The sequence below is a fragment of the Populus trichocarpa genome, chromosome 1 (genome assembly GCF_000002775.5).
Source record: "Populus trichocarpa isolate Nisqually-1 chromosome 1, P.trichocarpa_v4.1, whole genome shotgun sequence".
NCBI lineage: Eukaryota > Viridiplantae > Streptophyta > Magnoliopsida > Malpighiales > Salicaceae > Populus > Populus trichocarpa.
Genome location: NC_037285.2, coordinates 39,042,362 through 39,070,034, shown reverse-complemented (window position 1 = coordinate 39,070,034; position 27,673 = coordinate 39,042,362). Strand labels below are relative to the sequence as shown.

Below are 27,673 nucleotides of genomic sequence, written 5' to 3'. Positions count from 1 at the left end.
GAAAATTGGACTGTACATGGGGAGCCTTATGTCGCAGAACCAATATTGGCTGGACCTTCATCGATTGGAATGAGTCATGTTGTGAATGATGTTTGTCTAGAGAATCCATATAGGAATATGGTTATGGATGCAGTGGGGTTGGGTGATGCATTCTACAATGATAATGTGTCTAGTCCTGTGGTAGCAGGAGAAATTCCAAATCCGGATGCAACTAAATTTTTTAAGCTTTTGAAAGCTGCGGAGGAGCCGTTGTGGGATGGGTGTACCAAGCAATCCAAATTATCTGCTTGTGTACAATTGCTTTTTTAAGCTTTTTATTGTTATGTTGTATATATTCATATTAAATGTTAGTTATTTTTTCTGGTTTTTAGCATGCCTCGACGAGGATCCATATTAGATTCTAGGAGTGACAGGTCCACATCAAGGAGTGACAGGTCCACTTCATCCAAGTCATTTCAAACTACATCAAGGCATAATAACAAAGGATCCACATTTCATCAACCTGTGTATCAGAACATAAATGAGTATTATATACCCACTTTGGAGAGTACACATCCTCCTCAACATGATTATGGGAGGGTTGATGCATATCAATATTGTGAGGGCTTTCGTTTTCAAGATTTGCTTCAAACTCAAGGAGGTTTCTCTCGAGATAACCAACTTGTTTCTGGAGGACATAATTTATATGGGACTTATGGGAGAGTTGATGGTAATGATGATGATGTGAACATTAGAAATGAAGATGAGGGAGACGGTAGTAATGAGAGAGGTGTATGTGATGAGAGAGATGTATGTAATGAGGATCAAGATGGTGTTCCATCATATCACGGTTCAACATCTTCTCCATACAATTATGATCAAAGTGTTAAAAGGAAGGGTTTTGACACGCCAATAGATCCAATAACAAGAAAAAAAGAGCTTTGTTTGTATGAAACAACAGAGTAAGTTCAAACTTTTAATAACTAACTTATTAAGGTTATATTTTCAAGTATGAAAAAATTTACTTATTATTGTGTCATTGTTTGTTTAATATAAGTTTGTTATTATATATTTTTAGGTTCAATAACGCATCGTGTGGCCGTGCAATCGGAGATATTTTCAGGTCCAATTTTAAGGGAGCATGGCACTCTTGGGAAAAAGTAGATCCAATGTGCAGGGATGAACTCTTTAAAGAGTTTAAGGTAAGAACCAACACTAATTGCCATAATATTCTTTTCAATTTTGATCACTTTAATGTAGAATTATGAAAATTATCAATTGAATAGCTATGACTGATTTGTGTTATAATTTGTTCTTATTTCTTGTTTACTCTTTAATATCATTTAATTTCTTTAGTTATTACATCATCTTGCAAATTCTGAACAAGATAACACAATATGATTAATTATTTATATAATTTGAAATTTTGTGCACTCTTTTTACTTGGTATATATATTATTTGGTAGAAAAAATATTCCTTTCCTGAGGAAGATGAGTCGATTGTTCGTAATATTTGGAAAGATAAGGCTAGGATAGCTTTGAATCAACAATTGACACGAGCTCGCAAGAAAGCTATGTCAAAAGAAAACACTACAAATATTATAGATTGTCTTGATAAAGGTCCTGCCTGGATAAACAATGATGATTGGAATCAAATGATCAAAGATGTTTGGTCCACCCCTGAATTTCAAAGGAGATCTGAATCTGCTAGGAGGAATCGATTAACCAAAACAGATGGTAAAATAAGCACTCATTGTGGAGAAACAGTGTCATTTGCATCATATCGAGCTAACATGGTATGGATTTATTTTTTTTATGCTTAAGATAATAAATTAAAATTTGTATATTTATCTTTTATAATATTTATTAATCTTGAAAGCAAGAGAAAGCTGGTGGAAAAGAACCTCCATGGGATGATGTCTTTTCAGCTTTGCATCAAAGTATTAAGCAATCTGGTAGCTTCGTCGACAACAAGTCTAAAAAAGTGGTTGTATGTATTTTTATTTGATTATTTCTTAATATAACTTAAGTATTATTCAACATTCAAATTAATTTATTATTGCATGTATTTTATTTGTAGGAAAATTATAAAATGGAGATGATTTCAAAGTATGGAACTGATCGGGAAAATCATCCTTCATTTGATGGAGCAGCTTGGTGTGTGGCTTCAGGAGGAGTTACAAAGGGTAGGGTATATGGTGCACCTCGTATGCCAAAATCAAAAGTTAGTACAAGCTCTTCATCACATTCCTACTCGGTGGAGTCATCATATCCCAGTTCATCGTATCGAGCATTGCAAAAGGAGATAAAGGATAAAGAAGAGGAGATAAAGAAAAAAGATGATTTTATTCTTGAAATGAAACGGCAGATGGATTCCATGAAAGAATATCTTGTGAACAATCTTGGATACCATGGTGGGACATCAAATATTAATCAAGGTATGCCACCACCTTTGACTCCATCAATACCGCCACCTATGGCTCCTCAGATAATGACACCTATGGGTTCCGCATCTCAACCAATTTTTCGACCTACACCTCGACCTTTATATCCTGATCAATCTTGTATTGATCCACAATATCATGGTTCGTCTTCACAACCAGCACCATGATTGTATCTTTTGTTGTTTTTTTTTTATTGTATTTGAACTTAATTGTATTAATGCAAGTTTAACTAAATTTTTATAATATGAATATTATTTTTATTTTGTTTTTTATTAATGATATAATTATTTTTAATATTAATTAATTTATGTTGGTTATATAAATTCTACAACTTTTAAAATATCCATAAATAATTAAATAAATAAATTAAAAGTCATTTTAATAAATAAATAAAAATTAATTTAATAAAAACAAATGCAATCACCAACGGATTCTCCGTTGGTGATTGCAACTGATGCATGAATGAGCAACGGAGAATCCGTTGCTGATTCACAAAACTAGCAACGGATTTATCCGTTGCTGATTTGGCAGCAACGGATAATCCGTTGCTGACAATTAGCAACGGATAATCCGTTGCTGATTGTCAGCAACGGATTTTCCGTTGCAAAACTAGCAACGGATTATCCGTTGCTGCCAAATCAGCAACGGATAAATCCGTTGCAAAAAAATCAGCAACGACAAATCTGCATCGGATTTTTGCCGTTGCTGATTCCGTTGCTAAATTGTTTTAGCAACGGATTTTAGTGTTATTTGCAACGGAACAGTCCGTTGCTAATTACTCCATTTTTTAGTAGTGTCTTTTCCCCTTTTAGTTCCTGCACACAACTCTTAATACCACCTCCCTCCTAAATAATTTGATAAAGAAGACAATTTGACTGGATATGAATCCATCATCTACATGAAAGCTTTCAGTTCAAGATTTTTTTAATTTTTATACCAGCTAGTTAAATTTGGCAGTGCCTAAATCGTTGAGTTTATTGGCTAACAAACATCATCTGATCATATTGTTAATCCTTTCAATCTGCAGAAGAAAAGAGCAAAGCCATTCCGAAACCTCTACAAATCCATCAATCTGATCATGCATGTGTTATTATCACGTTGGAAATGCCTAAGTTTATGTTTAAAATCTGTGTGCATAATGAGTAAGTGGCAGGGCTATTATTGTAGCTGAGACAAAATCACCGTAGCTAATACCCGATTTAGCTGGCTTCATCAATCCCTTGTCAGGTATTCATCCTATCGATAATCTGATGACCGATTGCACTAAAGATAATCCCTTCTTCGATGGCTTATCTGCAACGTTACATCTTCAAATCCAGTCTCCGTCATGCATTAGAATATTTTTTCAAATGCATAACTTATCAGATCTATTTAACAATAGTTATAATTAAAAAGCTCAAATATGATCAAGTATTTTAGGCAAACATGATAATAACTCTTTGTCTGATCAAATGATCCACTATATGATTGTTCTCTCTATAAATATGATCAAAACACATGGAAGGAAGCATATTACATGCATTTAAAATATTATTGAATTTAGTTTACAAACACCAAGGTCGGATAATATTTTCCATTTTAATCCAAGTAATGGCATTGTAAGAATCAAACTCAACAACCCATTGATTTGTAGAAACATAGCATCAGTCAATACTCATAAGCATAGGTTTTCAAATTTCTAAGACCTTAGCTTCATTAGATTCCATGTTATTTGTTGAACAAGAAAAAAAAACAAAGGAATTTCCCTTCATGATCTCTAAAACACCACCAATTCTTGAAGGCCGTAGTTTGCCATTTGAAGACACGTTAACATTTCACTTTAACATATCTATTAAGAAGAATCATTTCTCATATTTATCATGTTAGTCCACCATAAAAAATCATATGATTAATGAATTAAATATAATTTAGTATAGTAAAAACTCTCATCATTACATTTTGCCCAAGTAGCAACCCGACAAAAAAGAGAATAACATACATTATCCCAGTATGTTTCTTTCTCGTTAAAAATCAAATTATTGTTGGCATTTCAAACAGACCAAACTATATCAAAGAAAAACAAACATCACACCTTTTTTTTTCATAGATGCCCGTACTATGCCATTCTATAATAAGAAAAAGTCATCCAAAGATTGAGACAAGGTCAATTGTTGACTTAACCAATCTACCTCCAGAGACCACAACTTCAAAACTATTTAACAATAAAGTGAAATATGATTTGTAGTTTCAATCTCTTTTTTACAAAAAGAATAGTTTAAATCATTATCTTGTAACATACCTCTTCAATGCAAGAAGTCTTTTACATGTAATTTATTCAAGATTGAAAGCCATAGATGAAACTCTATCTTTGAAGGAGCACTAGAGTACCATATATTAATTTGATCGAAAAGGTTTTTCTCTTGGCAAAAAAAAAGACTCAATAAAAAAAGTACAACTCTTAACAAAAAATACACCTTTTGGTTTTCCAAACTCTCTTGTTAACAACATTTTGGCATAAAGAGACCCTGTGATAGCAATTGTAATAATTTCTCTTCTTTTATCTTTTACCAGTCCCAATACAATGTCATTCTCATTTCCCATTGCCATAAAAATTATATTTTGCACACCAAGAGAACACTTCTGATATTTGCACAAATACCACTCCAAATAGTTGAAGATTTCCTGAAAACTTTGGCACCACCTCATTACTATCAAGATGATATTTTAATTTATAAAATTTATCCAAGCTTTAGCAACATCATTATTATACTATCATAACTATTTAAACAATATTGTTTTGTTTTTTTTTCAAAAAAGATTTGATTCCAAACCCCACCTCTACCATTCAGCCTAATTAGAGAATTTCAAGCTACCTTCCTGATTTTTTGAGTATTCATATCTTCACTCTAAATTTTTTTTCATTACATGAAGACTATTTTCTTTATCACTCCAGAAAGAATTGTAAACAAGGACAAATAATTAAGTGGAAGATTAGACAACACATACTTAATTAAACAAAGTCTTCCATTTATTGAAATAATCCTACCCTTCCAAGTTCGAAGATGAGACCTAATATTTTTCAAAACTGGTTTCCAAGTGGAATAAAGTCTCGAATTAGCTTCTATAGGAAACCCCGAGTAATTAGCATATAAGTAGCTTGACTTACAACTTAAAGAGTTAACCACCCCTTTAGTATTATCCAAATCAACATTAACATCAATTAAAAGACTCTTGTGATAAATAACTTTTAAAACTTAAGAATAGTCTAAACTAGTGAAGAATGATTTTAACATTCTTTAGGACTTTAATTTCATTAGGACAAAAAATCATTATATCATCAGCATATTAAAGCAGTGCTGCTTGTTGAGAATAGATCTAGACTCCAAAGTAAAGCCCACTCTCCATTGCTTATCTAAATAATATCGTTAATCCTTCAAAAACAATATTGAACAAGAATGATGACATTAGATCCCCCTTTCGAATACCCTTCTGCATAAAAAACTCGTTGGATGGTGAGCCAATGATGAGAACAGAAAGATGAGTCGTAGATATACATTATCTTATCCAGGAAACCCATTTACCTCTAAAACCTATAGAACCCATAACTTTACAGATAAAATCCTAAGATACCGAGTCAAAACCTTTAGAAAATCCATTTAAAAAAAGAAGCCTTAAACCTTTTGTCATCGTATACAATCGGCAATTTCATTTTCTAAGAGAGAGTTGTCAAGGATTTGTCTTCTCGATATGAAAGCATACTATGTATCACTAATCACCTCATCAATAACATGTCTAATCCTAAATTGCAAGATCTTGGTAATGATCTTATATATCCTATTTACAAGACTAACATGTCTAAAGTTTATGAATTTATAATTAGTTTCAGGATTGAAGTAATGTATGCATTATTAATCCAATTTGGCATCCTACTAATTTTAAAGAATTGCAAAACTAGAAAAAAAAATTATTCTATGATGAGTGGCCATGCCTTTTATAGAAATTAAAATTGAATTCATTGAGCATAAGAGTGTTTAATCCTTCATAAATCCTCCCAGCCTCCTAAACTTCCTAAAGAGTCACTTCCTTCTCCAACCAAACAGAAGAAACTTTACTTAAAACCTTAAAACTTGCACCCCTATATATACTACCTTTAACCCAAACTACTACTGAACAAGTTTTCATAAACATTTGTTGCCTTAGATTTAATATCTTAGTAATGTGTTTTCTCTTAAATTTATTTTATACATTCATTAATTGTCCAAATTATTTTTTGAGCTTATTCTTATGTTATTTATTACTGGTGGATGTTCGTAGATTTAACATCGGGCCTTAAATAAAAAGTTTCACAACTCAATGATTTATTTATTTATTTAGAAATATTTCTTTTCTTTCTTTCATTATTAATATTTACTATTTTACAAAGAAAAAAGTTGAATAAAATACTACACTTATCCCACGTCAGTCCCTACTTGGAGGAGACTCATAAACATATTATTGATCTTTTTTTATTTTAAAATGTCAGTCCCTTAAACTAGAAGACACATCGACCTAACCATTGAAATCAAAGTTTTCAAAACATGATGTCAATTTGATGAAAACACTTCGACTTTTTATTGAACATGTTATAAGGTTAAAAATATCTTACTAGACCTATGTCAATGTCTAAAAACTAGGAGACATGTTGACCTAGCTGTTAAATCCTAAACTTAATAAAAACAATTGTTGCTAACTTAACGAAAACTCATCAACATTGTTTTTGTTATTTTAAAAAAATATTCAGACACATATACATATATAAAAAGGCAAAAGTGTAGGTTTATTATATGCAAATAATGTTAGCACAAAACAAATAAAAATAAAATAAAATAAAAATGCATGGGAGAATAGTAACCTACTTTCAAAAATGAATTTTTGCATGTATATGCATTCATAAAAAGGCAAGAATGCACTATTGAGAAGTGAGAAAAAAAAATAATTAAAAATACATGGATAAATAGTAACCATGCATGAATAGTGTAATGTTCATTATTTTCATTTGTGAATGGTAAAAAGAATGCAAAAACCCTACTAGAAAACAAGAAAAAAAAAGATTTGGTTTAACTTTAGACTGGTTCTAGATGAGAGAGGACCTGTAGTGGTGGTAGAGACAGTGGTGTGCAAGTGATGTGGTATTCTCTCTCTACTTTAGATTTCTTTCTCTCTATTGTTTTGCTTATTTTATTTATTTTTTCTTTCTCTTTTCTTCTTCTTTCCTTTCAGCTATTTCCTATCTCAGAAAACTCTTTTATTTATATTAATTTTTTTGGTTTTTAAGATTTCAGGTTTTTCCCTCTCTTCTCTCTTTCTCTCTCTCTTATTCTTTCACCTCTCATTCCTTTCGACTTAATCTACCCTCACTTATTTAGGCTCAAACTCTCATTTTCTTCTCTCTATCCATCTTGATATTTTTCTCTCTCTAGCCTAGCTTCCCTTATTTCTTGTTTTTCCCTCTATTTATAGAGAATGATGAAGCTCTTGGAGTTTTTATTAGTAGAATGATCGTGGCCATTATTCTCTTGGGTTAATCTCAACCCTCTACTTTGATTGTTCACATTGACCAAGCATTTTTGTTTTGGCATCTTTACACCAGTTTTACGGCGGCTTAAAAGGGCTAAAGCACGTATTTTTAGTTGATAATGTAGTACACATGCAGCGGAGGGGATTGGTGTGTTGTTTGGTGTTATTAGGAGGCATGAAAGAGATAGAAAGGGGGGGAGTATTGCAAAAAATCATGCATAAACAAAGGAAAAGAATGAAGTTGGAGGGGCCATGCAGCGAGGAGAAAAATTGTTTTAAACTTACACTCCAAACAATGTCGTTTTGAGCTTTTGCTGTGAAATAACGTTGTTTTGCCTAAAATACATCGTTTCATTTCAATAGAGTTTTCATGTTTAAAAAATATGTCCTTTAATTTCATGTCAGTAAATTTCAACCTTTTATCTTTATTTCTTTCAATCATCCTTTAATATATTAAAATGGTCCCTCAATTTCACCTTCTTTTCTAATTCAATCATTAGCTTTCTAATTTTTAATTATTTAGCCATTTTAACCCTTTCATTAATATTTCTTTATAAATTTGCCCTTGATTGTATTTTTATTGTCCTGACATTTTAATTATCGCATTTTTCTACTTTAGTTTTTGGCCTTCTAGTTTTTAATTATTTAGCTTATTTCAACATTTTCTTGATGTTTTCCATAATTTCATCCCTAATTTTATTTTATTTTCATTTTTTAAATAATGTTTTATTGAAATTATATATTTTTTAGTTTCTTTCTTTTCTTCAAATATTTTTTTCATCTTTTGTATTGAATTTTTTTTTTTGGGATATTTGAGAGGGGTAGTCTCTCATTTTTTAACTTTAAAATTACATTTCACTCTCAATGAACCCCAAAGAGGAAAGTTTTTAATAAAATAACACAATTACATCCAAAATAGAATTAAATGATTTGATGACGTGAATAATGATAAATAGTGCACATTCAAGTCTGATTCCATCACTTCTTCTTAAAAATTCTAAATAAAGCTAAGATTTATCAATATAAGCATATTTGAATTGTAGATGAGGAAAGATCATTTTTGATATATCCTTCACAAGTGAAAATTTATCCATTGTAATCTCCTTTGAGTCTTAAAAAATGTTTTTGAATAATAACCCAGCCTAGGATCACCTCTCTCATTATGAGCATGTTTTGAAAATTTCTGAATGATCGATGAAATCCTCTAAACGAAAAGAAAGAGGAAAAATACAAAATATACAAAAAGTTTTATAAAAGAGAACAAGAAAATGATCAACAAGTAAAGGAAAAAATCTCTCAAAGGTATCTTTAATGATTGTGCAAAGTTTAGAATCGAAGACAAAATTTCAACGATGAAGAATTGAGGTTGTAGAGAGATCAACTATTAAAATATCAAAATCAAGGTAACAAGCCTAGAAGATCTAAAAACAGAATAAGTGATTCTATGTTTTTACATCCTTAAACATCATTTGAGCCTTATTTATCCTATTCTTTCATAAACACAAACCTCAATATACATTACATGTTTTTTAAAAACCCTTTATGATCAAACAATTTACTTGTGTTAATAAACTTTTATCTTAAAAAAAAAAAAGTATTGTAAAGCAAAAATCATGACTTGTTTGTGTATTTAAGCCATTCATTTTTCAAAATAGCATGTCATTGTTGGAGAGTCTATTTAAGCCATTCATTTTGTAAAATAGCCAAAATTTTAGGATAATTATTCTTTTCACAATCCTTACGAACGTTAACAAAAAATATTCAAAATTATATTATGGTATAAAAATATACAAAAATTATTATGACAATGCATATGTGTTTTATAATGGTTATTGAGAAAGATGAACACAACAAGAGCAATTATGTTTGAAGAAATTCATGGTAATCAAAAGAGCCAAACGCTGATTTGAACAAATCCATCACATGCTGAAAAAAGCAGAGATAATAACTTCTTAATGTTGATAACAAAAAATGAGCAATAATGAATACAGATTCTTAGCCTACACTTGAGTTAATATGAATGATGGACGAAACATACTTGACCTGTGATTAAAAGTGGAAAACATGAGAATGATAAAGGTATTGAGATCACTTAAACAATTGAAGCAAGCGAGTGCTTAGATTAGAAACCTCCTGTTGGGAAAAAAAAATTGCAATTCTTTCACCTAAGCCCTATAACTCGCTACATGAACAAGAAGTACGTAAAATCTCTGTAACTTGGGCAGATGCATTTTCCACCTTAAACATCCCTTCCAGATTCTAACTCAAACCACATGTTAACAAAGCATTCTTTCCACTGTATCCCCTAGCTGCTGAACCTAGAAAGAAAATGCATCTTAAGTAGACCAGCTACACTAATCATATGGTCTGATCCTTGCTCTATAGGGCAAGGTCAAAAATCAGAAGGTGTATGCATGCTTGAAATGGTGTAAATTGAATGAATGATATTGTATTAAAAATAGCAACTGGCCAAATTTAACAGAATATATTATAGCAATCAGGATATCAATATCATGCCTGAATGGAAAAGGACTCAAATCAGTCAGAATAAAATCATATGGAAAAGGTCTTCCATGATGAACTCCCATTGTGGCCTACTCAAATTGCCAAATCGAATGAAATCCTTCCATGCTATTGAGAACATGAACCTTCTTCTTGCTCAAGATCATTAGAGGAATTATACCCTATCCCCTCTAAGAACGTACTCTTGTTAATGGCAGAACCTTCTTCAAACCACTCTTCGTGCTCTTCTTCTGAGTCTTCTTTTTCACTGGCCAGAGTATCCAACAATGTGCGCAATTCTTGATCAGGTTCTTCTTTCTTTTTACCACGAAGAAACCATTGTCCCTGAGAATCATCTTTCTTCGACTCTTCTGTTTCATCTTCTACATCTCCACTATCACCGGTTTCTAACTCAGGAGCCAACCCTTTATTCCCACAAACTCCTTTCTTGAATTCATTGGCCCCGTCGCACTTTGTTCTTGCTTCAAGATTGGTTATTAGCTCATTCCTTCTCTTATTTGCATCTTCTTGAGCTTTCTTGAATTCTTCGATTTCTCTCTTTGTGCTATCTTCTCTCACCCTTGTCAGCCATTGTTGATTTACTTGATCTAAAATCTTAATCTAATTCAGCTATCACAATATTTTTGTCAAAATACTCATTTGGCTCTTCCAGGCTTCTTCTGAGAGTACAAGTTGAGAGCCATGTGTAAATTGAAGTTAAACAATGCAACTATATTATATTATACATACATAGGCTGGCATGGCATGCAGTGGAAGTGAAAACTTAAATCTGCTTTGCTCAAATTACTTAATTCCAGGTTGCTTCCCAAAAATTAAGCATAAAATTCAATACCATATTGAAAAAAAAAAGAAAGGGTTCAAGATTCATGACTAAAAAATTAAATCTTGGTGATTCTTCTCTTCTCCTAACTAGCTAATACCCAATGTAGCTTGAATGAAGCTTCTTCGATCGCTTGTTAGGTCTTCATCTTCCTTTAGTCACACAATTCATTCATCTTTAACTCTATTTTTGGATATATATTCAGATCATCTGGTTCAAGTCCGCATAATGCCTTCAATTCATTCAGCCTTGATTCTATCTTGTTCAGTTCCTTCTCACATTCCTTGAGGTCAGCTTCTAGTAGAGTTGTTAAATCCTTCAATGACTTCTCTGTATCTGATTCTCCTTGACGCTTTAGATTATTTTCCAAACGCAGAATTTCATGGAAGAATTGAAGAATGAGTTGGTTAACTTGGTTCTCATCAAATAAGCCTTCCTTCAGAACATTACTATCGATATCAACTTTCTTGATCATTGAATTTCCTTCATGTAACTCTAACTTCTTTAATATTCCTGTGCTTTGGACTTCTTGATCCACGAAATCCAGGAGAGCTAGAATCCTGCTTGCTACCATATAATTCTCATCTCCAATTAGCCATTTGAGAGAAGAGTTCATCACTTGAAACTTTGGTGCCATTTCTTTCATATCTGACAGCAACAACATGAGATTAATGAGCATATGAGAGAGCTTGTGGCCAGCTTAACTGTTGTAGCCTTCAATGTTTTGGCAGACTCCCAATCTTCAGCTGATTTAGCATAGCCATTCAGCCACTTCACATGACTGATCTCCTCCGCATCGTGCTGGTCTTTCTTAAATTTTTGCAACAATGCAGTAATCTTTCTGCTGAATTCTTTGATTTTGGTATGAACGGTTGGCTTATTATAAGAACTTTCAGGTGGAACAAAACTGACCTTTTTTGTTTTCAATTTCTTACCTTCTAATTCACCCCCATTCATCAATTTCACAAAACCTTCTTTCTTTGGCTCACTGCCTTCTCCACTTTCAGGAACCAATTTTTCCATATTATCTTCTGTATTTCCTATGACACTGGTCGAAGATGACATACCTAGCTGCTCCAATTTATCATTATCACCACTTCTCTCTTCATTATCTACACCTCCCAGTACAATTCTTGGCTTTTCTTGTTCCCTTCTTTCACAGACAGACCCTTCTTGCACAGAATCATCTTTCTTCAAGTCTATTGTTTCTCTGCTGTAGCCACTCAAATAAAACATTTCTTGTTCCACTTTATCACCATAACCACTCTCACCAGATGGATTGAATCCTATATTTCCACCCTTTTCTTCTTTCTTGGCTTCAAGATTGGCCCAGCTTTCATTGGGTTGAGTAAACGGTGCCATTAACCCAGTCACTCCTTTGTTTTCATTTTGTTGAAATATCTTCAGTGCTGCAATTTCTGCCTGGATCGCCTCAGCTTCATGTTTATTTCTTAGCAGAAGCTCATCAAACTTTCGTTTTAAGTTTTTTTTGCAATCAGCAACATGCAAAACTAGAGCCTGAATTTCAAGATCAATTTCAGTTTGATCTTTCTCGGCCATTGATAGTTTCTTTGCTCCTGCTAAAGAAAGTTTGAGGAGAAAGAGAGAGAAAGACAAGCGCCAAAATGTGATCTTTTGAAGAAACCGTTTTTTCTGTTAAGGAGAAATGATTATTTCACACGAGGGTGATACTGCAGGAGTGGACAGAATATGTAGTGTGTTAATAACGAATTTGTACCGTGCTGCAAAAGTTACGGAGGCTATATATAAGGATTTAAAATAAATATTAATACAGTAATCTAAAAATCTTGGCGGAATTATACCATTTAATTTTTTTTTGGTAAAATAATATAGTTTTACATTATAACATTTTAAAAATATAACATTTACTAAATATCATTATTCTCAAGCACAACAAGATGATTGTCACACTTCAAAAACACATCAATTTAACATGTCGCGATTCAGAAACGCGACATATCATAAAATTTAAACTCCTTTCTAGATTGAAGAACACAAATAGACACAACAACACCATCTCTCTAAAAAAATGATGTCAACAACAATCCTCTCTCTAAAAATCAACCAATCACTTGTTTTTTTCCCCTTAAAACACTAAAACTCAAACTCATCTTAGTCTTCAAGCATCCTAAAACGCATTCCTCTTCAAAAACCATTGTTGCCGCTGTTGCCACCACCTCAGCACTTTATATATATATATATATATATATATATATATATATATATATATTTTATGTTTAGTTTAGTTGAAATAAAATTATTGTTTAGGGTTTAGGTTGAATTAATGATAAATTAGCTATGAATGCCATTAATTAGGATTGATTTGATGTAGTTGAACATGAAAATAACATCAATTAATTAAAAATTAAGAATTTCAATGAATTAGTGTTGAATTTTGGATAAGTTGTCAAATTAGGGATTTTTTTATAAATTGATTGAAATGAGCTAATATTATTGTCAATTATGCTTGATGATTTCATACAATAGAGCATAAATAAGGTATAATTTTGATGAATTACGCGTTGCGTTGAATTGTGGATAAGTTGTTGGATGTGGTATTTTCTTTGAATTTTTTAAATTTACTATGAATTTGGGTTTGATTTCATGCAGTTGAGTATGAAAATATTAATTAGATTTGATATCATAAATTATTTTTAATTTTGGTGAAATATACGTTGCTTTAAATTTTGGGAATTTGTTTGAATTTTCTATGAATTTTGGCAATTACAGTTGGGTTAATACAATTTGGTTAAAATTATATCCAATTGAGCGAAATCAAAGTTGTTGTTTTCTTACAAAATGTATTATAATATCTTTATGTTATGTCATTAATTATAGTGACACTATTGTTCCTGATGTGAAGAATAATATCACATACAATGACGAGACCAATTTACTATTAAATGGTAATTTAGGCATGTCATGTATGAAAATAAAAAATATATATATTTCATTGACGTAGGTGGAATTATAATGATGTTGATGTTGATATAACTTGGTGGTGTCAAGTTGGTGAACACCAATATGATGGCAGTTTCAAGACAATGAATAATGTTTTCATCCAAAATAGATTGAACATTATGGTATATTGTATGCAAGTCGTCAATTAAATTCTTTGGGTGTCCCAACTTCTAGTCGAGTAGGTATAAATGCATCACAATTTATCACTCCTTCAAGGTCATTTAGTAGAGGAAAAATAGTTTATTGTCGGATTATTTTCTATAAATGATTGATAATACTATGTTTGACAATCATTTACTAATCAACATAGATTTCACTATTTTGATCCTAGTGACAATAAAAATGATGAGATGTTAGAACCAAGTGTGATACTAAATATTGATGATAATATTGATAATGATGTTGAAGTTGATGTTGATGATGAAATAATATCTCATGTTCCTAAAATTAGAGATGTTTTTGGGTCTTCATTTGATGCTTCTCATGATTAGGCACTCAGTCATAGATGTTTTTCAAGAGGCTCTAATTTGGAGGTTGGACAAACATTCAATAGTAAAAATAATTTAGTTAATGCAATGATGGCACATTGCATATTTGGTTGAATATTGAGTTCAATGGTCGACCTTGACCTTTATTCAATTACAATGTGTGCAAGCACCTGAAAGTAAATAATATTTATATAGGGATATCATAAAAGATCGGATTCATTTGAGATAGCAAAGTTAAAAGGAACGCACATATGTACCTCGACCTTTGTCCAAAAAGACTACCATCAACTCGATGCAAATTTTGTTGCTAATGCAATATCAAACCTTGTGATGGATAATCTTTCAATGATGGTTGCAAACATACAGAATGTGCTTGATTATCTATTTGGTTCATATGAGTCATTTGAAAAAATTTCAAGGTTGTTATTGGTAATAAAAGAATCAAATCTTGGAATAGTTGTTGATAAAAAATGGTACACACTTTCATAATTTTGATATAGTTTTTAAATCTAGGTTTCATATCTTTGTTTTAGATTTAAGTTTCTTATCATTTTTTTCCTCTCTTATTGTTATAAAAAGCATCTATGGTGCTTAGGATTTGTTGTTGGGTTTCACTAGAGATGGCAGTGCTTTTGTGTTTTGACTGGTATTTTTATGAAAGAAACAAGATTTAAATAATATATGGGGTTTATTTTTGGTGTTTTATGATTTTATTGGGTTCTTAAGTGAGATTTATAGTGACAGTTTGATTGATTTATGGAATTGTTCAACTAGACGGTGGTTTTTTAGGTTAGAGGAGTAATGTTAAATAGTGGTATTCATCGTGGTTTAGGGGGGGAAAGAACGGTAATGAGAGTGTTGTTAGTGATGCTACTACCAAGAGAAAAAGGGTGGTTATCAATGATGGTTTGCTCGGTTATGAAGGCTAGACGCAAGGATTATGGTCGTGACTATCATGTGAGGTTAGAAGATTGTTACTGCTAGTGAAATGGGGTGTTTGCTAACGGTTTGATGGTTCAACAATGTCAAAGAGGCTAATTAGGTCTATTCAGTGTGTGAGAAAGGAGATGTGTGTTGCTAGATTCCAACAGAAGAAAGTTGATAGCGGTTGGTTTTGTTTTGACATAGAGTTTTTTTTAACTTTATAACAATTTTATAATTTTAACAGTGCAATGACTATTTAATTTTTATTTAAAATATAATGATAATCTTGTAAATATTATGAATTTTTTTCTTAACTTGTTTTTTATATTCGTTATTAAAGATGTAAAATGTTATATAACTTATAAACTATGATATGTCAATAGTAATTTTCAAATTAATAGAGGCAAAATAAGAAATAACTAAACTATTAAAGGGTTAGGGTAATTTTTCCAATTAAAATTTTCTTTTAATTATCTTAGAAACATACTCTCACAATTTCATATATTAAAAAAAATCTACTTAGATGCTGACTCAAAGATTCAAAAACGAAGTTAATGTATGAAGTACACCTCCTTAAACACCATATTAACTCCGTTGAGTTAATCAATATTTACTAAAATAAAATAAGAAATAGTAAATAATGTATATTTTGGACCCATTAATTTAAGTGTAAGTATAGTGAGGAGAACTAAAGATATTAGGCTAGCTTGAATATTAGACAAGGTTTAGGATGTTTGTCCAAGTTTGCTTGGGTTTTTTTCCTCTTTTTTTTAAAGCTTTTTTTTTTTTGCCCTTTTTAGAGTTTTTTCTTATTATTTTTTACGGTTTTCCTTTTATGGAATTAGTCTTAGGTTCATGGCTAGAGTCATCGGTTTCAAAGGTTAGCGCCGGTTGACTTTTATTTTTTTGGGTCCTTTTTTAAAATTGATTTATTTAAATCACATCTTTAAACATTTGATTTATTGAAAATTTGTGTTCCTACCTGTTTTTTCATTTTCTTTCTATGAGGTTATCCTCGATCTTGTACTCATAGTCGTAGAGTTTGCGGGTTAACCCGGGTTGACATATATTTTCTTTGTTGCTATGGGATTAGTCTCGGCTTCATGATCATAGTCACCGGTTTCAAAGATTAGTTTTTATTCTTCAATATTTTATTTGCTAAATATTGAGCTTCAACTTTTTTTTTTTTTTCTTTCTATGGAGTTATCATGTTCTCATTTGATTTATTAAGAATTGGTTTTCAAACTTTTTTTCTTGTGTTTCTTATATGTGGTTATCTCAATCTTATGTCCATAGTCATGAAGTTTATGAGTTCATCTGTTTTAACTAGGGTTTTTTGTTGTTTTTTTTTTGTTGTTTTTTTTCAATTTTATCATTCAACATTGAATTGTTTGATAATCTGAATGAGCTCAAGGGAGGTTCTTTTCATCTTTTTTCATTGTCATTTTTTTTGTCTGTTTATTTATTGTTATTTTGTTTTTTTACTTATATTATCTAAATTACTAATTGAACCAATAACTCAGGTCTCAGATTATTTTTTTCTTTAGAATTCTTCTTTTACATCGAAAAAAATGATTAGCGGTAATGAAGCGCAAACCACAAATCAAATGAAACTCTAGAGTTGTTATTAATGTTGCTCCTTATTAATTTACATTTAACAATTTATACCCATTTTTCATCCAAATTAGTAGACATATTCCATTGCAACTCTAGGTTTTAAGATATAATAGATTTAAAGTGGGCTTAACAAAATTGATACCCTGGAAAATCCAATTTTTAACTTTGAGTTTAAATGGATTTTAATTTTTCTTTCTTTCTTTTTTATTTTTTAACTATTAACTTTAACATTTTTTAATATGTTTATTTTTAATATTGAGTCTAAATGGAATTCAAAAGTTTCAAGATTTTTAGTTTTAATTTACACCTTTTATTTTATCATTATATTTTAAAAAATATATATTTTAGAGCATATGTGTGGATGTTTCAGAAAGTATCAAGCAAATATCTCAACATTAGCTTAATGTTCAATTATGCTAAAAAAATAAGCTTTATAATAGCAGATAATTAAAAATTTAAAGTCGTCGTTCTTTTAGCACTACTCATTTTTTTTTACTAGTAATGTTGTTCTTTTTCAATTTGATTCTTCTACATTTAATTTTATTAAAATTGGCTTTGATAGTTTGTCTTGATAAACTTGAATTGATGTTCTCGAGGTGTTAGAAATTTTTTTTTAACATTGACATGATGCTCGATTGTGTGAAAAAAGAGTTTGAATTTCTTAATTTCACAATAAAAGGAAATAAAGGGACTAAAATTTAAATCAAAGATAAAATTTTGGACCATTTTGTTTTCTTTACTGTTATGTTAACTTCTTTTCTCAAACTTTTGCCTTCAACTTTTACTTAATTTCTTTTTTAGTCCTTTGTATTTGATAATTATACATTTAAGCCACATTTAAGTCCCTAATTCAATTGAAGAGAGAGAGACTCACTGAAAAAAAACAATAGAGAGAGACAATTGTTAAATATCCACATTCCGGCAACCAAAACAATCATTTTTTATATTGATGAGTTCCATTCATTGAGAGGAGTTTCATTAAGGTATTATTTTTCCTTTCATCTTGATAGAAAATGTATATCAGGTTAAAGAAGAAAAAAATTGTTTCAATTTTATCTTTGTTTTTCAAAGCAATTCTTGAGTTGATAAATCAATTTTTAAGAGTCTAAAGGTGCTTTTTATGTGTTTTTAGTTTAAAATAGATTGAAAAATAATTTTTTTAAGTTAAGAAGCTCGATCTCTTGACCATCTTTTTTATGGTCGTAGTATGGAAAATGAACGATGATGTCCATCCTATGTTTACATAAGAAAATTTAAAGAGTTAGACAAATAAACCTCTTCTAGCAGATCTATGTTTAAAAAAGCTAAACAAGTTGGGCCACCTAGCCCAGTTGTCTGGTGTATTTTTCATTTTAAATTTTTCTCTTTGTCTTTGCATCCAATATAAATTATTTTACTTTAAATAGAGTAATTAAAATTATTTATGCTTATTTTTACTTTAATTGAAACTCATTGAGATAAACCATTTAGATTTTTTTCTTAGTATTACTCAATCGAATATCTTTTATTTTTAACATGTTTTAAAACATGATTATAAATTATAATTTTATAATAACAATAAATGTTATTTTTGTAAAACCCTTAATTATTATTATTTTTGTTTATATTTTATTGGATTGCTTTCTTGTACATGTGAGCCAGGTTAATATTCTATCTAGAAAGTTTGACAATTCATCCGTATTGGCGTAAAATATTATGGCCTTATAGCTTAAAAAATAAATTAAAATAGAAATGTCTTCATTTTTTTTTATAAGTGTTTTGGTCCGTTTGAAGGTATCATGTCATGAAATTATGTCTATTTTTAAATAAAAGAAATCAATACCACAGCAAAGTTAGTAAACTGTCTTCATTGCTGCTGATTTGCTTCTACATTTAAAATTATATTTGAATATTTTATTTAAAAAAATATTAAATTGATAAAAAAATTTAATATTTTTATAATTATGATGTTAAAAATAAAAAAAAATTAAATTTTTTTAATTTAGTTCAAGGTGAAACAACTATTTTAAAAAACACTGAAACTTTAATAGTGTATTTGATATTATAGTGCATATTTTTTTCTAGAAAATATATTAAAATAATTTTTTTATTTTTTATATTAATATATAAAATATTAAAAAAAATAAAATAAAATATATTAATTAAATATTTTTATACTAAATATAATTTTAAATACAATAACAAATAACAAACAAACTTTAAAAATGCATAAAATAACTAATAATAAAGGTCAACAGTGTCACATTAAAATAAAATAAATAGATTGGATCCTTAATTACCATCCCCTACCACCGTGGCATCGAGCGAGTCCTTTAAACAAAAGGATTCGCTAAGCTTTTATTTAACAAATCATATTTATAATAAAAGAAAATATTTCAACAAAAGAACTGAAAGAACTTTATTGAAATATGAAAGAATATTGTAATTTTATTGTCGCAATCTCTAGTTTTAATTGCAAAATAGATTATCAAGTACTTTTTAATAATTATTCCATAATTTTATATTTATATATATAGGAATCCAGCACCTTGACGAAATTCACAGCAGGATTGAATTTTTGGAGAAAGAAATGTTTGGTGGTGGATTATATGGAGATCTGCCTCCACCATCCGCCACGGCGGTGGAAGAAAAATCAACTACCAACACCTCCACTGTATGGTCTTCTACTACCTTGATGGCCCCACCTACTCTCCGTAAACCCATCACATCACCACTAACTATTTTAAAAAACCCTAACAAACCTAAACCCCAAATCTCTGCTTCCAAATCTTTAGTTTCTCCGCTCGTGGCGGCGGCGACTGTGCTACCCGATGAGGTGACTCCGCAACCGGAACTGGTAGGGGTGAATTCGGTGGTTGTTGAGGAGTATGATCCGGCCAGGCCGAATGATTATGAAGATTATAGGAGGGAGAAAAAAAGGAAGGCGATGGAAGCGGAGAGGTTGAGGGAGATTGAGAGGAGGAGGCAAGAGGAGGAGGAGGAGGAGAGGGAGAGGGAGAGGGAGAAGGATAGGGAGAGGGATGTGAATATTTCTGGGGAGGAAGCGTGGAGAAGGCGTGCTGCCATGAGTGGAGGTGTTCCGAGGAGTTCTTCGCCACCCAGGAATGGGGATGGGTTTAGTATTGGGACGTCAGGGACGGTGGGGTTGGGAGTTGGTGCTGGTGGACAAATGACTGCGGCGCAGAGGATGATGGCGAAGATGGGGTGGAAGGAAGGGCAAGGATTGGGGAAACAGGAGCAAGGGATTACGACGCCATTGATGGCGAAGAAGACTGATAGGAGAGCTGGGGTTATAGTGAATGCTAGCGAGAAGAAGGTGAAGAGTGTGAATTTCAATGGAACTCCTCCAACTCGGGTTTTGCTCCTTAGGAATATGGTATGTATGTATATTTCTTGATTGGTTTAAATAAATGTATTTGCACACTATAAATGTAAAGAAACTAACGGATGGGAATCTGCAAAACTGCAACAAGTTGCTGTTTCTATTCTTTGTTTGCCATCTATTCTTTTGTATTTTGTAACATGCTCCACTGATTCTGTTCTTTTATATCTTTCCCTCTGTAAACAACAAACTACTTTGCATGCTATCCACTACTTGGGATTGCCCATTGTTGCTGTATTGATCTTCACTAAGATTTGATATTTGTTCTAATTTCATCTAGTGAATATCTAGCCTACCATATCTAGTTTTATGAATGGCGTTATAGTGCCCTAAGGAGAGAGAACTCTGGGCTTTTGATAGAACTAGCCATGAAGCATCTGCTTGAGGAGAATCTGTGCATTGAATGCGTTTGGCATTGCGGATTTTATTCTGTTGGCAACTGTGTTTCTGCGAAATCTACTCTATCCTTGTTCTTTTTGGAATCACTTGATGTTTTAGAGTTTTAAGTGTCTGATACCCACCAATACCCACCTTTCCTCTTACCAGCTTGCTTATTTCTAGTTTTCACGCATCATCGCTCACTGTCTTTCTCACTAAAGGCTGTGGTTTTGAAGCTCTTAAGTTTGTAGCTGTAACATACTTTTCTGAAATTTCAAACCTCGTGGATACTTGTTCACCAATGTATAGTCCCAAAGAGTTTACACTCATCCAGATCACTATGAGTGAATCTTAATTTCTTCTGTTTCCTTTTGTTCTATTATACTCTTATTGTTTACAAGTCCTCTTAAGCTTGAGTAAGATTTCATTTGTAAATTTGGAGGAGTGGTGTTAATAGAAACCAGTTGACGTCTGCTTGCGTTTTCCCTTAGATGGCTGGATTTGATAACCACTCTTTTTTGTTGGCAGAATTGCAATATACAACAGGGTTTCAGCCCAATCTTTCTATAGACACTCATTTGAGCGTCCAAGTTTTGTAATTAAAGTCACCAGGTTATAGGATACAAAATGGTTCCAGTCCAATCTCTTCTGTAGCCACTGATTTGAGCAATTCTGACTCCCATTTTGCTATCAGTTTGATATTACTATCCTTTGGTTGGAAAGCTATTATTGTTTGACGGACAACTGGGTGCTTCTAAGAGTATGTAATTTTCTCCTCACAGTCAAAACGAGATTAAGTTCTGAACCTGAGTCGTTGGTTAAATAATTTCTGTGTTGATTTTTGTTGTGCCGTCTATCATGACCTTTGATATTTCAATTTTTTTGTTTGGTGATGGAACTGGAATGTATTTTCTAATGTGATTGCTATTTGGTTTCTTTCACTTTTTTTTGAAAAAAAATAAAACAAAACATGTTTGTACATGAAGCTGTTTCAAATGCTGTATGGTTTTAATATAAAGTGTCTATCCCATGCTTCATTTTTTGGGTTCATAAATGAAGATGAGAATTTGCTGAAAATTTCTCTCTTTTTCTGAAAGGTGGGCCCTGGTGAGGTAGATGATGAACTAGAAGACGAGGTTGGATCCGAGTGTGCGAAGTATGGGACAGTCACTAGGGTTCTTATATTTGAGATCACCGAACCAAACTTTCCTCGTGAAGAGGCAGTTAGAATCTTTGTACAGTTTGAGAGATCAGAAGAAACAACAAAAGCATTGATTGATCTCGATGGGCGGTTTTTTGGGGGTAATGTGGTTCGTGCAAGGTTCTTCGATGAGGAGAAGTTCAGCAACAACGAGCTGGCTCCTGTGCCTGGTGAAATCCCTGGGTTTTGATGGATGTTTGAATAACCTGTCGAGTTCCCTTCAGGATCATCAGGGAAGTCATGGCGGACTCTTATTTTGATTCCCATTTTACTGTGAGGATTAAGCTGTGTTGTAAGGAGGTTCCAGCTTTGGGCTAGGAGGAGCGTAAACTGTGCTTCTACTGACAATAACTAGTAGTTTGCATGAATGACTTTACGGCTTATATGAACGCTTGAGAAATTATTTTTTTCTGCTTAAGCACTCTCTCTTTGATAAGGGACTAACTTATACGTTCCTTGTGCCAAGATTATTGCATTCAACATCCCGCTCGTAAATCGTGATGGCAACTCAAGGAGATTGATCTGACACGCTGACATTTCCTGGTTTGTGCTTCGTTCTCTCTGTTGTCAATGACATTTTGAACTAATAAACATTGGTTGTCAGAGATTAAACATGAAATCAGACACCTTTAGACGAAGTTGAAGGAAAAATTAGTTTTTTAACTAATTAAATTTAAAAGTAATCCTGGTCCTGGTAATAGAGCTTGCAAGGAAAAGGAAAGCAATGCGGTAGAAGCTCGTGCACCAAATGTTTGGCTAAGATAGGAATAGAAGACACCTTTGCCAACCCTGCTCCACGCTACTAGCTATCTCTCTCTCTGTATATGTATTCCATTTTTTTTTTCATGTTTCTACTTCCTACTTTCTTTCTAGCAGTGGTAAATTTCAGGATATACACGAGAACAATTTTGGAATTCAAGACTCCCAGTTACTGGTCTAGTGATCCCACAGGCGTGTTCTGGTTAGATGCCCTTGCCTCTTGGATGTACGTCCCTTGAAGCTGCTGCTGACTTGGTACCTGCACCTTCATTCCACCTCCGATGATGGCGGCCGCGGCTGTGGCTGTGGCTGTGGATGGGTGGTGGAGCCCACTAGCTAGTCCATTGTACATGTAGAAAGCAAGAGAATTATTATTGTCAACATCACCGGTACAACCACCTGCAGAGCCATGTTCATGACCATACAAGGATGTAGACCCAGCATGGCTGTTGTTGTTGTAGGGGTTGATCATTGTGGGGTCGATATTGCAGCGCGGCGACGTGGTTGGAGAGCAGTCTCCTCCTCCTCCTCCACCACCACCGCCACAAGCAATGACGGTGCTGCTGGTGGTAGGTGTCGTGTTGGTGCTTGTATTTGGGATCACCCCACAAGTTGGGCACCGGCTCACAACCTTGCAATGAGCAATTATAGAGCATCTAGTTAAAGAGGTTGTGTTCATATCAAAGCATAGAAATTAACAAACATATTTTAGTTCCCTTTGGGTGCACAGCTGGGGAAATCAAGGAAATAATGCAAATTAATTACATGGAGATGGAGGCCAGTAAGAAATTTCAACTTTAAATACCTTATAGCGGTAGGTGGTGCCATCAGGCTCAACAACCCAACCAGCCTCCTTGGCGAGTTCACGGAGGACTTGATTGATATCAGAGCGTGGTGAAAGCTGGTAACCACCATATTTCCTGAGTCCATGGAAGATCCTGGTGGTAATAGCTCTTCTCTGTCTCTCTCTCAGTTTTGTTCTCTCCTTATCACTCTCACTCCTGCCTGATGATGATGATGTTGATGAACCATCCCTCTTCATGGTTTATCCTGCTTCTCTTCTCTCTCTCTCTCTCTGAAGTTTATATATATATATATATATATATGGTGGTGGGGTTGGTTTATATATGTTTTTTGCATGACAAAGAGAGAAGATCATGGGAAGACGAACGGAGCGCACAGCGCGTGAAGGAAGAAAATAGAAAAAGTTGTTAGGCAGAGGCTGATCGATGGCAATGTACGTTATTGGGTGGCTGAGGCTCCCACATTGACTGGCAGTACAGTTCCCGGCCAGATACAATTCATGGGGGACAAGATAAGATCAGTAATCTCAAAAAAAATATTTAGCATAAACAACAATATTATGCCAGACTTTAGAAAAGAACAAACACATTTTACTTCATTTTTCAAAAATATAAATCAATTCATTTATGAAAATTAAAGACTCTGATGAGATGACATTATAACTCTGATTTTTTAATACATGTTTCGAGGTTTTTCCTTGTTAGATGTTTCGAAGAACTAAGTTGAAGTTAGTTTTGTCACCATATGAAATTATGAAATGGAAATAACAAGATAAGAGAAGGGAGGAGGATTCCCTTGAAGAAGCAGGAGTGAGGATTTGAGGATCTGCTGACTGTCAGTACTGAGTCCTTACAACCGAAAGTGAAACCTAACTAGTTGGCAGGGAAAATGATGGTCAAGGGCAGAAGAAGCTCTTGTACTTTGGTGCAGTAATAGAGCTGGGAGGGAGGGAGGGAGGGAGGGGTGGGGTTGCAACTAGGGGAGTTTTGGTCTGGTTTGATGGAAAAAATCTAACCAAACTTGGAATTTTAATTTTTTAAAAATTATTAACCCAAAATCAATTTAAGTCAAACCGGTTTGGTTTGGATTAGTTTTTTTTTTTTATTTATTTGAAAACTAGAAAATCCAATACCATCATAATCTTCAAGTTTTTATCTGTCAAGTTTACAACAAAAAAATGTTAATCAAATTATAGACAATGTTGAGACTAGTTATTTAGCCATCATGCTCGGATGGGTACGGAGAGAAGGGTCACACTAAAAAACAAGATATGCAATAAGAAAATACACTTTAGTACTAGACACGGAATATATTATAGATTGATAAAATAAAATTAATAAAATTATTTTTTTGTCCTTTGGTGTAAAACAGGGAAGCCTTGGTGTTGGGGTGGTTTAGTATATTTTAAAGGTTTATTAGTCATTAAAAAGTATTTTTATCTTTAAAAAAAACATCAAATAGTAAAATTATTGATTTACCTCAATAAAATAATAGAAATGTTGACCAAGGGTATGTTTGTCTTTTTCTTGTTACAATACAGTAAAATAATGTATTTACTCTTTAAAAAAAAAAAGCATGCATCTAAAGGGTATTTTCATCCTTAGTTTTGGTATTTTTATGTTGGATAGTTGATTTTTTTTATCCAAAAAATTGCTGATATGTGCTTATTTGAACGATGGGTGAGACACCACCTAGTGGCCAAATCTATCCTCCTACTATGTCTTTGGAAGCACCACCATGTCCTCTTCCTCTTGATATGGTGCATGATGGCAGATAATGAACGATTTGTTGTCAGTGGTTTTTTTTTTTTTCTTCTTTCTTTTCTCTCTCCAACTTGAAAACATACACCGTTTTCCATTTTGTTTTTGGTTTTTTAATTTCAGTTCTTATTCTTTTGATTGCTTATTTTCGTTCTTATTTTCTTTATAAAAATTTTATTTGTTTTCAATTTTGTCCTTCAATTACAATTTGTCATATATTATTTTTTCCATTTTTTTCCTTATTCTTTTGATTTCAATTTTTTTTTCTTGGCCCTTTTGTTAAAGTTTTTTTTTTCAATTTTATTTTTCAATCAAATTTTATGTTGTTTTGTTTTTTTCAATTTAACACTCAGTCTTTTGATTTGTTTTTTCTTTTGTTGAAGTTATTTTTATTTTCAATTCAACCCTCCAACTAAATATTTTTTGTTGCCTTCTAATTTTTTATTTCATTCTTCACCCTCATTATTTTAATTACAATTTTTTTTTATCCTTCTGTGTAATTGTTTTTTTTAATTGTATTATTTTGCGTTTGATTTGTTGGGGATTGAGTTTCGTGATTTTTTTCTTTTATATTATTTTTGATCTAGTGACTTGGATCACTGTTTTGAAAAGTTAATGCAGTTCAACATCCTTTATTTCTCATTTTTTTTTATGATTTTATTGTTTTATATTTTTTTATAAAAAAAAATAATTTTGAGATTATCTTCAATTTCTTTTCTATCATTTTATCCTGATCTTATGATCTAGGTCACGAGTTTTGCAGGTTTTTTTAATAGAGTTTGTTTTTTTAAAAATTATGTTTAATTTTTTAAGATATTATTTTGATTCATATATATTTTGTTTTTGGTTTTGTATAATTTCTATTATCATTTATTGACTTTAATAAATAAATTTAGTCAGTATAATCGGGTAAATATTATATTTTACAAGATTAAATATCTTGATCTACATTCATCTTTTATTTTTTTCAATTTCTCTTTTAATTATTGTTGATGATTGTTTTTGTTTATTTACATAAATGAATATCGATTTATTTTTCAGATGCTTGTATAAGCTTTTTAATTTATATCTTGGAATTCTTTTATGTAAAAAGGCACATCATAATAGCCTGTATACTTTTTATATGTGTATAAAAAAAAATTACCACCAGCTATAGAGCTCGAGTCACATAGCTAGTGTATATATACATTCACACATAAAAAACTATATAATTAGAGCCTCCTATAAGACATTGCAATGACCTTCATAATGATTGATCTCATATTAAAGATATTTCTTTCCTTTTTTAATTTTATTTTCTAATATTAGATGTAAATAAAAAAAAAACTCAATATATATCTTAAATCAATAGCTTATGGGATGAAATTTCAATTGATTTAAGTAAATAAATAACAAACAACAAATATTTCATAAAAAAATCAATTTAAAATATTTTCATTAGTTTTATATCACTATTATTTATTTATTTATTTATTTATTTACACAGACATATGGCATATATGTCATCACTGGTATATAATTTATCAATCCGTTTGTTATGTTTTACTATAATGTTAGATGAGATTGGGATGACATTACATGCAATATTTTCATACATCATCATTTAAAAGTCAGTTTCAAACAATAGAAAATTAATAAACTAATGCCTTTGATTTTAATACCATTAACGACCAACTAGTAGAGAGGGAGGAGGGTGGACGGAGGGACTTAATTGCACATTTTCAAACCTTAGACACCATAGGTTGAATTAATCCCCAAATCAAGGGATCTAGATTGATAAAAGCAGTGGTTCACTAGAATTCGTTCTATTCCAAATAAAATAAAATAAAATAAAAACATGCAAATATCTGAGAAGGGAGAAATTAATAATGGAAAAGCAACATCTTGTCCTTTTCAGAAGCAAATTTTTTTTTTTTAATTCCAATAATAAATATAAGAACTTGATTGTTGATAACTTGTTGTTGGATTCGAGCTTCTCTAAAAATATATTTTATAAGTTTAGGTGAGTGAATAAAATCCCGACTATCTCAGATTTTTATAAAAAATACACATTTTAATTCTAATTTAAAACTTATTA

At 31.8% G+C, this 27,673-nt stretch overlaps 2 protein-coding genes across 2 annotated transcripts; one reads left to right on the top strand and one right to left on the bottom strand.

Moving 5' to 3' along the window:
• The first annotated feature begins 19,679 nt into the window (after positions 1-19,679).
• Positions 19,680-22,691, top strand: LOC7487570 (DNA-damage-repair/toleration protein DRT111, chloroplastic). Its single transcript, XM_002300365.4, has 2 exons — positions 19,680-20,688; positions 22,170-22,691. The coding sequence occupies exons 1-2, from the start codon at positions 19,882-19,884 to the stop codon at positions 22,461-22,463; spliced, it is 1,101 nt and encodes a 366-aa protein (XP_002300401.3). The 5' UTR covers positions 19,680-19,881; the 3' UTR covers positions 22,464-22,691.
• Positions 22,692-22,912: 221 nt separating this feature from the next.
• On the bottom strand, positions 22,913-24,509 carry LOC7485134 (uncharacterized). Its single transcript, XM_002298857.4, has 2 exons — positions 23,838-24,509; positions 22,913-23,663 (listed from the first exon to the last, which is right to left on the bottom strand). The coding sequence occupies exons 1-2, from the start codon at positions 24,072-24,074 to the stop codon at positions 23,202-23,204; spliced, it is 699 nt and encodes a 232-aa protein (XP_002298893.3). The 5' UTR covers positions 24,075-24,509; the 3' UTR covers positions 22,913-23,201.
• Between the last annotated feature and the right edge of the window lie 3,164 nt (positions 24,510-27,673).